The sequence below is a fragment of the Abrus precatorius genome, unplaced genomic scaffold, assembly GCF_003935025.1.
Source record: "Abrus precatorius isolate BTA unplaced genomic scaffold, Abrus_2018 Scaffold7, whole genome shotgun sequence".
Classification (NCBI taxonomy): domain Eukaryota; kingdom Viridiplantae; phylum Streptophyta; class Magnoliopsida; order Fabales; family Fabaceae; genus Abrus; species Abrus precatorius.
In genome coordinates, this window is record NW_020874417.1 from 27,441,201 (window position 1) to 27,455,142 (window position 13,942).

The 13,942-nt window shown below is 34.9% G+C and overlaps 2 protein-coding genes across 2 annotated transcripts; both read left to right on the forward strand.

The window, feature by feature from the left end:
• The first annotated feature begins 5,771 nt into the window (after positions 1-5,771).
• On the forward strand, positions 5,772-6,997 carry LOC113873615 (glycine-rich cell wall structural protein). The gene has a single exon (XM_027511817.1). It carries the CDS (start codon positions 5,798-5,800, stop codon positions 6,995-6,997), a length of 1,200 nt encoding a protein of 399 aa, XP_027367618.1. The 5' UTR covers positions 5,772-5,797.
• A 2,350-nt stretch (positions 6,998-9,347) lies between these two features.
• On the forward strand, positions 9,348-13,246 carry LOC113871698 (protein NPGR2-like; the record flags this gene model as incomplete). Its single annotated transcript, XM_027508798.1, has 5 exons — positions 9,348-9,647; positions 10,745-10,997; positions 11,127-12,343; positions 12,501-12,648; positions 12,930-13,246. Coding segments are annotated over 5 exons (2,235 nt in total), but the record flags the coding sequence as incomplete, so codon positions are not given.
• Between the last annotated feature and the right edge of the window lie 696 nt (positions 13,247-13,942).

Here is a 13,942-nt window from a genome sequence, read left to right on the forward strand (position 1 = left end):
AGATCATGGATGGGGTGGTGGTGGCAAATGAAATCATTGATGATGCGACAAAGAGAAAGAGGAGATGTATTCTGTTCAAGGTAGATTTTCAGAAGGCGTACGATTTTGTGAATTGGGGGTACCTTATTGACACTTTGGAATGCATGGGTTTCTGTCAAAAATGGCATAGGTGGATTGCAGCTTGTCTAAAGTCGACCTCAGTTTCGATATTGGTCAATAGGAGTCTGACCCAACAATTCTAAATGAAAAAGGGTATAAGACAAGGTGATCCAATGTTGCCATTTTTGTTTCTGGTCGCTGCGGAAGGGCTTAACATTTTGGTTGATAAGGCTATTCAAGAGGGATTGTTTGAAGGATATCTGGTAGGTGATGGTAGCATTCGGGTTCCGATGTTGCAATTCATGGATGATACTATGCTTCAAAGATTCCGACATGAACATTACAACCCTCAAGTGTATTCTTAGGATGTTTGAGTTAGTCTCGGGATTACAAATCAATTTTGAGAAGAGTCAGTTGATGGCTATTAATGTATCACAAGAATGGTTGGGGGAAATTGCGGAGTGTCTAAATTGTAAGATTGGGAAGGTGTCATTCAAGTGCTTAGGGGTTCCCGTTGGAGCACAAGCACACCGGGCTGCTACTTGGTTGCCTATGATCCAAGACTTACAACGTAAACTAAGTAAATGGGAGTATAGAAGCCTATCGTTTGGTGGTCATTTGGTGTTAATAAATGCGATATTGGAGAATATCCCCACTTATTTGATGTCAGTATACAAAGCACCAAAGAAAGTCCTTCACATGGTAGAGAGGATCCAAAGGATTTTCTTTGGAGATCGTATCCTTCTAAATAGAAAGTGGCATGAGTTGCATAAGAGAAAGTGTGTCAACACAAAGAGGTGGGAGGTTTGGGTGTTAGGAATTTTGGGATTAATGAATAAGGCATTGTTAGGGAAATGGAGGTGGCGATTATTACATGAAGAAGGGGAATTGTGGCATGATGTCTTATTTATGAAGTATTGTTGTAATCGAGTTGGTGATTGGAGGGTGGAGGGTCATATACTGGAATGGTTGGATTATTTTTTTTGGATGCATGTTGGGAATGGGACATGATACTTGGGTGGGCGAGTAGCCTTTGAAGATAGTCTACCCAAGGTTATTTCGCGTATCTGAATAACAAAATGATCTCATTGGTGATATAGGGGAGTGTGATGAAACGGGTATATGGCGTTGGAAGTGGAGTTGGCAGAGGGTTTTGAATGATAGGGATGAAAGGATGAGGATGGAGATGGTGGAAGGTTTTACTAATATTTCTTTTTTACAGGATCATACCGATACTTGGAGATGGCAAGGTCATTCTAATGACGATTATACGGTTACTAAAGCTTATTCTATGTTATGCACAACTCCGGAACAATTAAAAAAATCATTTATTAGCATCGATGTGGAAGCTACTAATGTCAACGAATGTGTCTATTTTTATGTGGCGTTGACTTCAAGATCGTCTTCCTACAGACATGAATTTGTAGCAGCGTGGTATTGTTAATTCATAAGTACGTTGTAATTTTTGCAAAGTTTCTGAAGAGGTACCTGCTCATTTATTCCTAAATTGTAATATATCCTGTATGTTGTGGAAGGAGTGTCTATCATGGTGGAGAATAACATTAAGTTATGGACACTAGAATAAACGAATCTCGCGTCTCTTCAAACAAAAAAGTGAATTGGTGGCTGATTTACTGTTTCGAGTTAAATAGTTTTCGTGGGAATGGCTAGTTACAAAAAGCAAGTTAAAATTGAGTAGCTTTGGTGATTGGAATGAGGACTCTGGTAGGTGTTTATTATGAATAGATTTACTGTGTGTCTGATGTGCATATATTAGAGGGTGAGAGTTTGAACCAATAATGTGGTTAATGCTGCAGGTGCGTCTGGTATGGAATTGTGAATTTTGAGTTCTGCAAAATTCGTGCTTCTGCATAATGTGTAGTGAGGTTTGTTTTTTTAGGTTTTTACCTTGAGTGTTTATAATTATATAGCATTCTTGTATTGTGACTGTGACATTACAACAGATATTCTTGCTTCTTTTTCTTGTAACTCCTCCGTAGTTCTGGTACTTTATTTTAATAAAATATAATTGTTGTTAATAAAAAAATATATATTTTTATAGAATTTAAACAAAAAATAATGACATTTTCATGATTCTTATTATTATTATTTTTTAAATTCTAATAACTAATGTATACATGAATTTTGTTTAGTTTACAAATGGGTCTTTGTTTGCTTTTACGGTGGTATGTATGTATCAAAGAAACGTTTACTCTGTATAGCCAATTCATGTCTGATTCAGCCCTCCGACAGCTTGTTCACTTTTGGAGGCTATAAAACAAATTTTAAACTGCATAACCCGTCTGCAGTTTCCCATTTGACGTTGGTTGAGATCTGCATTTAATTTATGCCTTTTATGTACAGCCCACATGGAAGAAAAAGACATATTGAGGATAGGATCAAAAGCCGAATGCCAATTGCATACTGTAAAACATTAATATGGTTTCAAGTAGAGGTGACAAAATCTTAGGTGTTAATTAAATATTGTGATTGAAAACTTTAAAATTCTAGAAAATATGAAAGCAACAATGAAAAATGATTAGAGTGGTAGTTAAATATGAGATAAGTTATGAATGATAAATAATAAAAAAACAAACATAATAGTGAAATATTTAAATTCTCTCTAAAAATAAGTCATTTAAAAAAAATTATTTGACATAAAAATCATCTAATTAAAATTCTGAAATATATTAAAATTACTTTTTTTAAGTATCTAAGTACCTAAATTATAGAAATTTTGAAAAGCCATATCCAAACACAACATAAAAATTAAGGGATGCACAAAATCTTGAATGATATATATTTAAGAAACAACTAAACTTTTATATACATTAGTGTCGGAGGAATAATGTTAGGTTAATTAAATATTGAAACATTAAATGACGTGATGAACAGTTAAGAGGCATTAATTAATCTTGTTATTAGAGAAAAAAACACACTTAAACTTGATTACAATGATCTATTGTACATTGTTATGGTGGATTTCTTTCATTGTGTTACTCATTCCTCAAATAGAGCTAGTGAAATAAAATTTCAGAATTAATAATATATAAATACTCTATTACAAGGAAAACAATCATGCTGTCATAACTATAAATTATAGACTCTTAAATAATTTATAATTTTTGTGTTTATTAAATAATTTTACTAACTTATTATCAAAAGTTGCAAACTCTTAAATAATCTCTAAATTTATTTCCTGGTTTAACATTAGGATTAGAAAAAGTACTGAGCTATTAAAGATTTGCCATATACTGGACAATTTTAGATTTGCTTACTTACAAGTTACAACTGCGAACTGTATAGGAGTGGTTTATCTTGAAACCATTAACATAAGTACCTAACATTAATAAACAATTCAAGAATTGAAGCTCGGATTGTTGGCTCTAGTACTAGAAATATGCTACTTGAGAAAACAAGCCAGGTTATATAATTAATTAGTTAATCGATTAAAAAAATTAATTACAGCTATAATGAAATAGAATCTGGACAAATCAATTACGAATGCTGTACTTTGACAAGTTTAAATAGTTCATGAATACTTCGGAATTAGAAGAAATTCTATGAATGTATAGTCTCACTTGTATAACAAATTATGTCGCTGTACGTACAGGATAATTATGTATTCTCACAATTTTTTTTCTTATTTCTTATTAGCATAGTTTATTTTATACAGGACACATAATATGGTCTCCTGTGATCCTAGTGTAGAAATTAAATGACGTAAGATCTATTCGCAAAAAGAAAAAAAAAGGGCATGAAAATACATATAAACATACTTTTGTATATAGTTTATTATTTAAACTACTAAAAATTGATATCAAGTGCGATAAAGAATACTATTATTTATATTATTTATTTTTTAATACACACATTCTAAAATACACTCTAAATATAAAAGATATACTTAAATTCATTCTAATAGTACAAAAAACATTTTCCTAATTATTTAACCAGAAAAAATAAAAAATAACCAACGGAACAATGCTATTATGTATTATTAGCCACCATTATTGATATAGATACATATAATGATTAGAAATTTTACCGCAAGTAGTAGATGTAATTGAAGTAATTTAAACCAAAAAGTAAAGCTAAATTTAAGCCAAAAAATTAAGTACTATAAATTGAATGCGAGGGGCTAATTTTGTGGATCTTTCTTTCCAGTTTTCTATTATTTAATATGCCTGGATATGGATGCCATCCACAGATTTGGAGAACAAAACAAAATTCCATCCGGCATTAAATTTTTCATCTACCAAGCACATGCAATGGTTCACTAAAGCACCAGCTTTCTTTCAAAACTCTGATGAATCCTTCTACAGCACTTAATTTTTCTTTCTGACTTGGCTTGGGCCCATGATCTTTACTATATGTACCGTTGCCTAACCGGCTAAGCCAGATTTAGATTATTGGTTTTATAATGCAATGTTCAGTTAGGGTAAAATATTTTCTAACACATTTTTCTTCAATCTGCACTACAATTCACGGCCGCAGATGATATACAATTATCAAATTAAAAATTACATTCAAAAAAGTAAAATCCAACCAACCAGCTTGAATAGTAAATCTAATCAATAATGATACTTCTGTTTAAACTTAAATTCGGACACTCATTTCACAAGCTATTTGATATCACGAATTAGCGAATGATCTGACTGTTTATCAGTTTTGTTATAATTGAGATTACATATAATATTGTATATTGTTATTTTTAGGTCTAAATTTTTCTTTTATCTTTGTATATATATAATCTAAAAAGTAATTAAAAGGGACAAATGTTAGCTGCACCGAAAAAACATTATCGTTATGGTCATAATTAATAGACTTAAAAACGTCTTTTACATAACCTAATTTTGTAATAGAAATTAAGGATGTTTCCTCGCGATGCCTTTTTATTTAGACACTGCCATGTATATCATGACTGACCCATCATACTTGTAAAATAATAAAGGCACTCATTGAGATTACATATAATATTGTATATTGTTATTTTTAGGTCTAAGTTTTTCTTTTATCTTTGTATATATATAATCTAAAAAGTAATTAAAAGGGACAAATGTTAGCTGCACCGAAAAAACATTATCGTTATGGTCATAATTAATAGACTAAAAAACGTCTTTTACATAACCTAATTTTGTAATAGAAATTAAGGATGTTTCCTCGCGATGCCTTTTTATTTAGACACTGCCATTTATATCATGACTGATCCATCATACTTGTAAAATAATAAAGGCACTCACGACGAATGGGAAAACAAATTAATTTCACCGACATAGAGACAAGTTGCAGAAATAGAAGTTGCTCAACAGACAACAGATAGCATCTAGGAGATGCAGGCTTGGCCAATGGGAGAAAGAAGAGTCGTCCGCATGAGAAGTACTAACAATTTAGCTATAGCAATGTGAACTGCAAATTAGCGCAAGTGTCAGTGTGTCAGGTTAAGTAGTACAAAGTTTTGCAGGTTGAAGTTTACTTCTTTCGTGTGAAAAGCGGGTGCACCAAACACACGATGAATAATTGTGGGAAAACAGTGTACATTAAATGCGGCGAGCAGTTAGCAGTTGGAACCAATTAAAGTGTTGGAGGGGTCACATTGTGATTGTCATGTGGATCCTCTGCATTATAAAAACCTCTTCAAACTTATGCAAATTCCATCAACGAGGATTTGGAGAGTGTGAGTGAGTTGAAAGTAAAAATGTTAGTAGAGGATAAGGGAGTGGCTTTGTTGTTATTGCTTTGTGCTCATGTTTTTGTGGCCAATGTGGTTGCAAGGAATGTGGCAAATGAAGAAGAGAAGAATGTAGGGTTTGGAAAGGGAGGTGGGTTAGGTGGTGGGTTTGGTGGGGGAGGAGGAGCCGGTGGTGGGTTCGGAGGCGGGTTTGGGGGTGGAGGTGGTGCAGGTGGAGGAGGAGGATTTGGTGGTGGTGCTGGAGGAGGCCACGGAGGTGGAGCTGGAGGAGGGTTTGGTGGTGGTGCTGGCGGAGGTGGAGGCCATGGGATTGGAGGTGGAGCTGGTGGGGGGTTTGGAAAAGGAGGAGGACTTGGAGGTGGCGGCGGCTTTGGGAAAGGAGGTGGCATTGGTGGTGGAATTGGTAAAGGTGGAGGTTTAGGTGGTGGTGGCGGCTTTGGAAAAGGTGGTGGGATTGGTGGTGGAATTGGCAAAGGTGGAGGTTTAGGTGGTGGTGGCGGCTTTGGAAAGGGTGGTGGCATTGGTGGTGGGATTGGGAAAGGTGGAGGTTTAGGTGGTGGAGGCGGCTTTGGAAAGGGTGGTGGCATTGGTGGTGGGATTGGCAAAGGTGGAGGTTTAGGTGGAGGTGGCGGCTTTGGAAAAGGTGGTGGCATTGGAGGTGGAATTGGAAAAGGTGGAGGCTTAGGTGGCGGTGGTGGCTTTGGAAAAGGTGGTGGCATTGGAGGTGGAATTGGAAAAGGTGGAGGCTTAGGTGGCGGTGGTGGCATTGGGGGAGGAATAGGTAAAGGGGGAGGTTTAGGTGGTGGTGGTGGGTTCGGAAAAGGTGGTGGCATTGGGGGAGGAATAGGTAAAGGTGGAGGTTTAGGTGGTGGTGGTGGTTTTGGAAAAGGTGGTGGCGTTGGAGGAGGGATAGGAAAAGGTGGTGGCATTGGTGGTGGTGTTGGAGGAGGTACCGGTGGTGGCATTGGTGGTGGTGTTGGAGGAGGTACCGGTGGTGGCATTGGGGGTGGATTTGGCAAAGGTGGTGGCTTTGGGGGTGGTGTTGGAGGAGGAGGAGGCTCTGGTGGTGGCTTTGGAGGAGGTTCCGGTGGCGGGTTTGGGGGAGGAGCAGGAGGCGGGTTTGGTGGAGGGGCAGGAGGTGGTTTTGGTGGGGGTGGCGGTGGCGGTGGCGGAGGAGGTTTTGGCGGTGGAATTGGACACCATTGAGCGTTGCCAACGTTGCATGCTTGAAAAACTTATATTTTTAGTTGAAGTCCTTGCATTAGCCATGATAATTGGTTTATTTATAATATTGTACCAGTAAGAAGGAATTACTATTTTTAATAATGTTGGTCATAATATTAATGTACTCTGTTTTCTGTAATAATTAACTTTGAATGAAAGAATTAGAGACTCGAATATCTACTCTTTTTGTCTTCAATGATGAGAAGAACAAATGACGAGAAAATCACTTTCAACCTTCTGCATTTTATGTTTGTCTAACTACGCTTTTTAGTTATGCTGTGTGGGGCGTCCACCATAAATTGACTCAATGCTGATGATATTGATTAAGATAATTTTGGATACTTTTTTTTTTCTTAAATTAATTAATAAGAAGTAATTATGGTAGAATAAGTTGCTTTTTATATATAAAAAAGTAATTTTAAATCTTCTTACATCATTTTAATAATAATTTTGTTGTCAAATTTAAAATTATATATTTTAACTTCTTAATTAATACTACATTTATTTTTTTATAATACATTGATAAGATTAATAAATCGATTATATAAAATTAATGTTGATTATTTATTATTTATTTTAATTAATTAATAATATAAAAAACTTATATCAGCATTATATTAAAATTAAACTTTACACAATATTATTTATTAATAAAGATTAATTCAAGTGATTCATCTTAATTTTTAAAATGAATTTATAAATCTGAATCTTATGTATTAAAAAAGTTTATTAAGAGAATTAATTGGAATGTTATGTAAATCTTTGCAATATAAAAAAAACAGGGAAATATTTATTATTGGGGCTTATGTCGGCAACTATATACTTACGAATGGAAAGTCATATTCGCATTCCAATTCGATATCTACGCATAAAGAAGAGAAAAGGTAGTGTGGCCCCTTCCCCTTGTGATTACAGTGGAAATAAATAAGTGGGACCCTTTGGGTGGATTATCATTTCAGATGGGTCAATTTCATGACATCTAATATTATATCAACGCTTCGGTGTAGACATCAATAAGGATAGACCTGCAAGCAAGACGACCAAAAGTTTGTCAATTCGTAGATTAATCGATGCAATTAGTATGAACGTGTTTTTTATTTGAATTTTTTCAATAATAATAAATAGTAAGAGGATGAATGTGTTTAAGTACACTAATAAAAAAATTGACAATGATTTGGGAAAAAGATGTATATTAGAATTCATTAAGTTTGACGGGCACTTAATGATTTGGAAGAAAATTCGCAAATTTTGGTTTGAAAGATCATTTGAAAATATCAATATTGTTTTATTTTACTGAATAGTAATATTTTTAGCTTATTTGCCTGTTAATTGAATTAAATTAACTGTATTGTTTATTCTGAGAATTTTTCACATAAGACATTGTTACAGGCATTTTATTCATCACGGAACGTGTATAGAAATATGTGAGAAGATTCAGCGAAGGCAACAGAGAGCAGTTAATGTCAGTTTGAAGGGGTCATTAGTCATCGTCTCATCATCAACGGTGACATTCGCAGAAAGAATATTAAATAAAATGTACCGAAGAAGTCACGCTTTCTCTATCGGTACAAAATTCAAACTTGAGACTGCAGAGTTAGCTATGCATAATTAAATGCACTGTGATGAGTGTTTGAAGTTTGAACTTGGAACTGAACAACGAGTCAACTTACATTAGAACGTAGAAAATTACCAAAACAGACAAATGGTCGCTGAAAGCATCTGCAGCTTTGGATTCTTGCTTGACAAGAGAAAATCATTTCACAGGGCACTTTCTTAATGGGTGAATTTAATAGTAATAGGAGTTGCACACTCATTTTCTTTTGTCTAGTGGGCTCACCCTATACCTTTTTGTGTTATTGAAAAGCTACTTTGTTTCCTTTTTCCTTCTTTTATGTTCTTCCCTTATCATTTGTTCTTCTGCCTATGATACTCATAAAGGGTTTCCTTACAATATATTAATCTCTCGGTAAGCAAATCATCCTCGTTTCAGATTTTTACTTTTTATGTCTAAAATATAGTTGGTTTTGTTGATCAGCAATTTGGGTAAGTAAATGGTGAATTTTGGTGAAATTGTGTCAGGTGTAAGGCTTTCTCAGTTCTGAAAAGTCATACTTCTAAACTTGGAATTGCGTTATGTACTTCAAAGCTAGCAAATGCACAAAAATTGATGTTAAAAGTTGATGTAGTAGAACTTAGAGATGCCCATGAACCATGATACTTTTAAGGTCGTTTTCCTATGCTATATATTGATGTCAGGTGCATGAGTATAGGTGATGTAAAGCATCTCAAGAGGTAACTTGAAGTGCTTTTTCTTATGTTCTATGCTTAAATTAATGTTGATGATGTCTCAGGAACGTATGAAGTGGAATTTTCGAGTATGAGAGCTAAGAGTTTGATAAGTAAGAGGAAGTTTAAGATAAGAGAGAGGTTGAGAAAGATGATAAAGTGTATATGTTCCGGGGAGCAGTTAAGGGTCGATGAAACAAGTTATTCATCAGAGTCTCTGGCAACGAGGGACTATTCAGCAAGTGGTTATTCTTCTCGTCCTGGTGAGACCGAAACAAAGGTGGACAATAGTAACATTGAAGAAGCAGAGTCATCTCTTCGTGAAAGTGGTTATTTAAACTATGAGGTTAGATCAAATTCTTCTTTTTCCTTTTATTTGGTTGCATTTGCATGCACCTTAATTTAATTGAACTTGAAGCACCCCAAGTGGGAAGCTTTAGATAGAATTGCACCCTCTCCTGCAGCTTAAGCTTTTGGTCTAGTGACAATCCCTTGATCCTACAACTATGTTCTCTGCGTTTATTAAACAAAAGCTCAACAATATTTTGTAAGATGTAGACAGCAGAAACCCCAGAAATTTATTTTGTTGCCAATAAATTCATATTTATCATATAAATTCTAGGATGAAATAGCCCACTTAAAATTTAACATTGTTTTTCTTTTCTCGTGTGTGTGGAAAGATGACAATAATTTATTTTATCTTCAAAAGATTATTTTGGTATCACGTTACGGTGTGGAGAAAAAACATCATAGGGTTAATGTCTTGCATACATTCAAGCCATTGTAATTTGACAGTGTTCTGCAGAGATTCTGTTAAGTCTCTTACTATGATGAGTTTCTTCAATAAACAAAAAGTCTTTTTCCCTCCATTCCTCCTCGTTTGTTAGTGATGTAGAAATTAAATCGTTGGCAAAGTTTAATACAGACTCTGTCCATGATGGGATTTCATGCTCGCATATATATTATACATATTGGGCATATTTAATGGGAGCATAAGAAGTTAGAGGAGTTAATTTTAGTTTACTAACCATGTAGGATTATTTTGGTTAATTATAATCTTAACCGCCATTTTAATTAAACGGTTGAGATTTACTTTTTTTAACGCTCTCATCTTTCTGCATATACTTGTGTGCAGAAAATGTATCAAATGAAAAGACTTTTTAACGAGAATAAGAAAAATAAATCTTAATTATTAGATTTATTCATAGATAACTATGATTAAAATGTTAAATTAAGTGACAATTTAAAATAATCATGTAATCGTAACTATTTATATATGATTGTATACTTATCATCTCTCGCATTTAAAAATTTTCTTACTGAATACATCTCCTATGTATCTTTTTTATTTAGAATTTAGGGCCTTATCCCAATATTTGATTTTATTAATACTTGAGAACCCTATTCATTATAAGATGAAACTAAATGAGCTTTCCTTCATAGGAAGCTAGAGCTTTGTTAGGAAGACTGGAGTATCAGAAAGGAAATATCGAAGCTGCACTTCACGTATTTGAAGGAATAGATATTGCTGCAATCATTCCCAAGATAAAAATTTCTTTATCAAGAAGATGTGAAACCAATAGACGCCATTCACAGAGTGATGCAGTGCCTCCTATGTCAATGCATGCAGTTAGTTTACTTCTTGAAGCTGTTTTTCTAAAGGCTAAATCATTGCAGGCTCTTGGAAGGTTCCAAGGTGCTTCTTTCATCTTGTTCTTAATTCTTGTTTAACTATATCATCTTATATATCTTGCACTTTAGCTTCAAAGTCTCTAGTTTCTTCAGCCTATGGTTTTGTTTGTGACTGAAGTTTATTAATTTGCAGATGCTGCTCAGTCATGCAAAACTATTTTAGACACTGTCGAATCTGCATTACCAGAGGGCTGGCATGAAAACTTTGTCTCAGATTGTAAATTACAAGAGACACTAGCAAATGCTGTAGAACTGCTTCCAGAGTTGTGGAAGCTTGCAGGCTCTCCTCAAGACGTTATCTCATCATTTAGGAGGGCCTTGCTTTATCATTGGAAAATTGACATTGAAGCCACTGCAAGAATACAAAAGGAATTTGCTTTGTTTCTTTTGTACAGTGGTTGTGAAGCAAGTCCTCCGGCTCTCCGCTCTCAGTTGGATGGTTCCTTTGTGCCAAGAAACAACATTGAAGAGGCTGTTCTTCTGCTTCTGATTCTGCTGAGAAAGTCTATTCTTGGAAACATTGTATGGGATCCCTCAATAATTGATCATCTTTCTTTTGCTCTAAGTGTTTCTGGGGAATTCATGACTTTGGCTCAAAATGTTGAGGAATTGCTTCCTGAGAACATGGAGAGAAAAGAAAGATATTATACTCTAGCTCTTTGTTACTGTGGGGGAGGCAAAGATATGATTGCTTTAGATCTTTTGAGGAACTCTTTGAATTATAGAGAGAACTCAGACTGCATATGGGAATTACTCCTGGCTTCAAAAATTTGTGCAGATAACAAGGTTTGTGAGGAAGATGGAATCAAATATTCTTCCAAAGCCATTTCTCAGTTGTATGGAAAATGCATGCAGATGGAAGCTATTGCAAATTGCTTACTTGGTGTTCTACTGTCATCAAAATCCAGGTCAGCTGCTTCTGAATCAGAGAAGGTTTCGATGCAGTCTCAAGCACTTGGTGCTCTAAAAGCTGCTGAAAGAATGATGAGGGAAAGTGATCCTTATATTGTCCTTCATCTTTGTCTAGAATATGCTGAGCAGAGGGAGTTAGGAATTGCTTTTTATCATGCAAATAAACTGATTAAGCTTGAGGGTGGATCTAGTATTAATGGATATAAACTACTAGCAAGAATTTTATCAGCTCAAAAAAAGTTTGTAGATGCAGAGATTGTTATTGATGCAGCTCTAGATCAAAGTGGAAAATGGGATCAAGGAGAACTGTTGAGGACCAAAGCTAAACTACGGATTGCCCAGGGAAAATTAAAGAATGCAGTGGAGACATATACTTTTCTTCTTGCTGTTCTTCAAGTCCAAAATAAAAGTGTAGGCACTGCTGGTAAGGTTGTGAAGGTATGCTTCATGGAAACATGTACAATATATTACTTGGATGCTTTAACAACTCATTATCATTTGGAAAGGAAAATTAGAAGGCTCAATAAAACTCTAGCTTATTAATATATCTAGACTAATATATTTCTTTTCTTACTTCTCTTTTGTACGGAGTAAGGGAAACCGTGACAGAAGACTGGAAATGGAAATATGGCATGATTTAGCCAACGTGTACACAGCCTTATCACAGTGGCAGGATGCTGAAGTTTGTCTTGCAAAATCTCGGGCTATTAATCCCTATTCTCCTTCTAGATGGCACTCAACAGGTATATCACTTCTATTTTCGCTCCCTGACCTTTATAGGTTCTTCATCTTTCTTCAGTCTCTTTCTTGTCATTATTTGAATTGCCAAAAGCAAATATCTTAACAGAATCTACATTACTTCCTTAGAAAGAATATAATTGGCCACAGAAAAATGGAATCTTAATTTTATTGAAGCTTAAAATGTTTTACATTTCAAACTCCCTTAAGTCCTTCAGTAACATTTTGTTTGAGGTAGATCTTTGCATTTTTCATGTACCAAAGTTCATAAATTATATTTTTGTAGGTTTACTTTTTGAAGCCAGAGGTCTTCATCAAGAAGCTCTGAAATCATTTAGGAAAGCACTAGATATTGAGCCCAACCATGTGCCCAGTTTGATATCCACAGCATGTGTACTCAGACAACTTGGTGGTCAATCATCTTCAATTGTTAGAAGCCTTCTCACTGATGCACTGCGGCTTGACAGAACAAACTCATCTGCTTGGTACAATCTTGGATTACTCTACAAAGCTGATTTGGGCACATCAACAGTGGAAGCTGTTGAATGCTTTGAAGCAGCGGCTCTTCTTGAAGAATCTTCTCCCATTGAACCCTTTAGATAACACACTTCCAATTTTACTTACATATAATAGCAAGTTACGAGTCTTCTTGTAAAGTTCAGCCTTTTGATTTTGCTTTTGATAGGTGAAAAAGGAGGAGAAAGAACATAGGTAAATGTTTCTTGGATGTGCCATGATGTAATTAATCATTAATCTTCGCTTTATGTTAATTGAAAGACGATTAGTTCTTTGTGCATCATTTTCAAGCTAGTCAGTTTCCTCATGAACAAGATCTTCAATTATTTACATAAAAAAAATACGCGGTAGCTAGAATTATTCCTCAAAATTGCAACGAGGAATTGAAATTAAAAATTCCAATTTCTCGCACTCTGCTTTACATAGCTATAAAATTCCTCGTTAATATTTCCACAATGAGGATCAACAATTCAAGATTAAAGCATTTCAAGTTTAAATCTCACTGCAAAATTTCCTCTGGCTGGCAATGCGTAAACATAAATACAATCCCTCGTTGAAATTTGTGACATGCCTACGCTTTAACAGGGAGTGGGAAACGAGAGAGAAAATGAATGCAAAATATTTAGTGAAAATAAGTTTTGTATATATTTTGTCTAATAGTGCAGAGAAGAAAGCTCTATATATACACTAAATTCACTACTTTCGTACCATTGTACAAAAAAAAAAAGAGTTAAATAGTAAATAACTAATTGCTTAATGGTTAGCTCCTTCAATAAGAGGTGT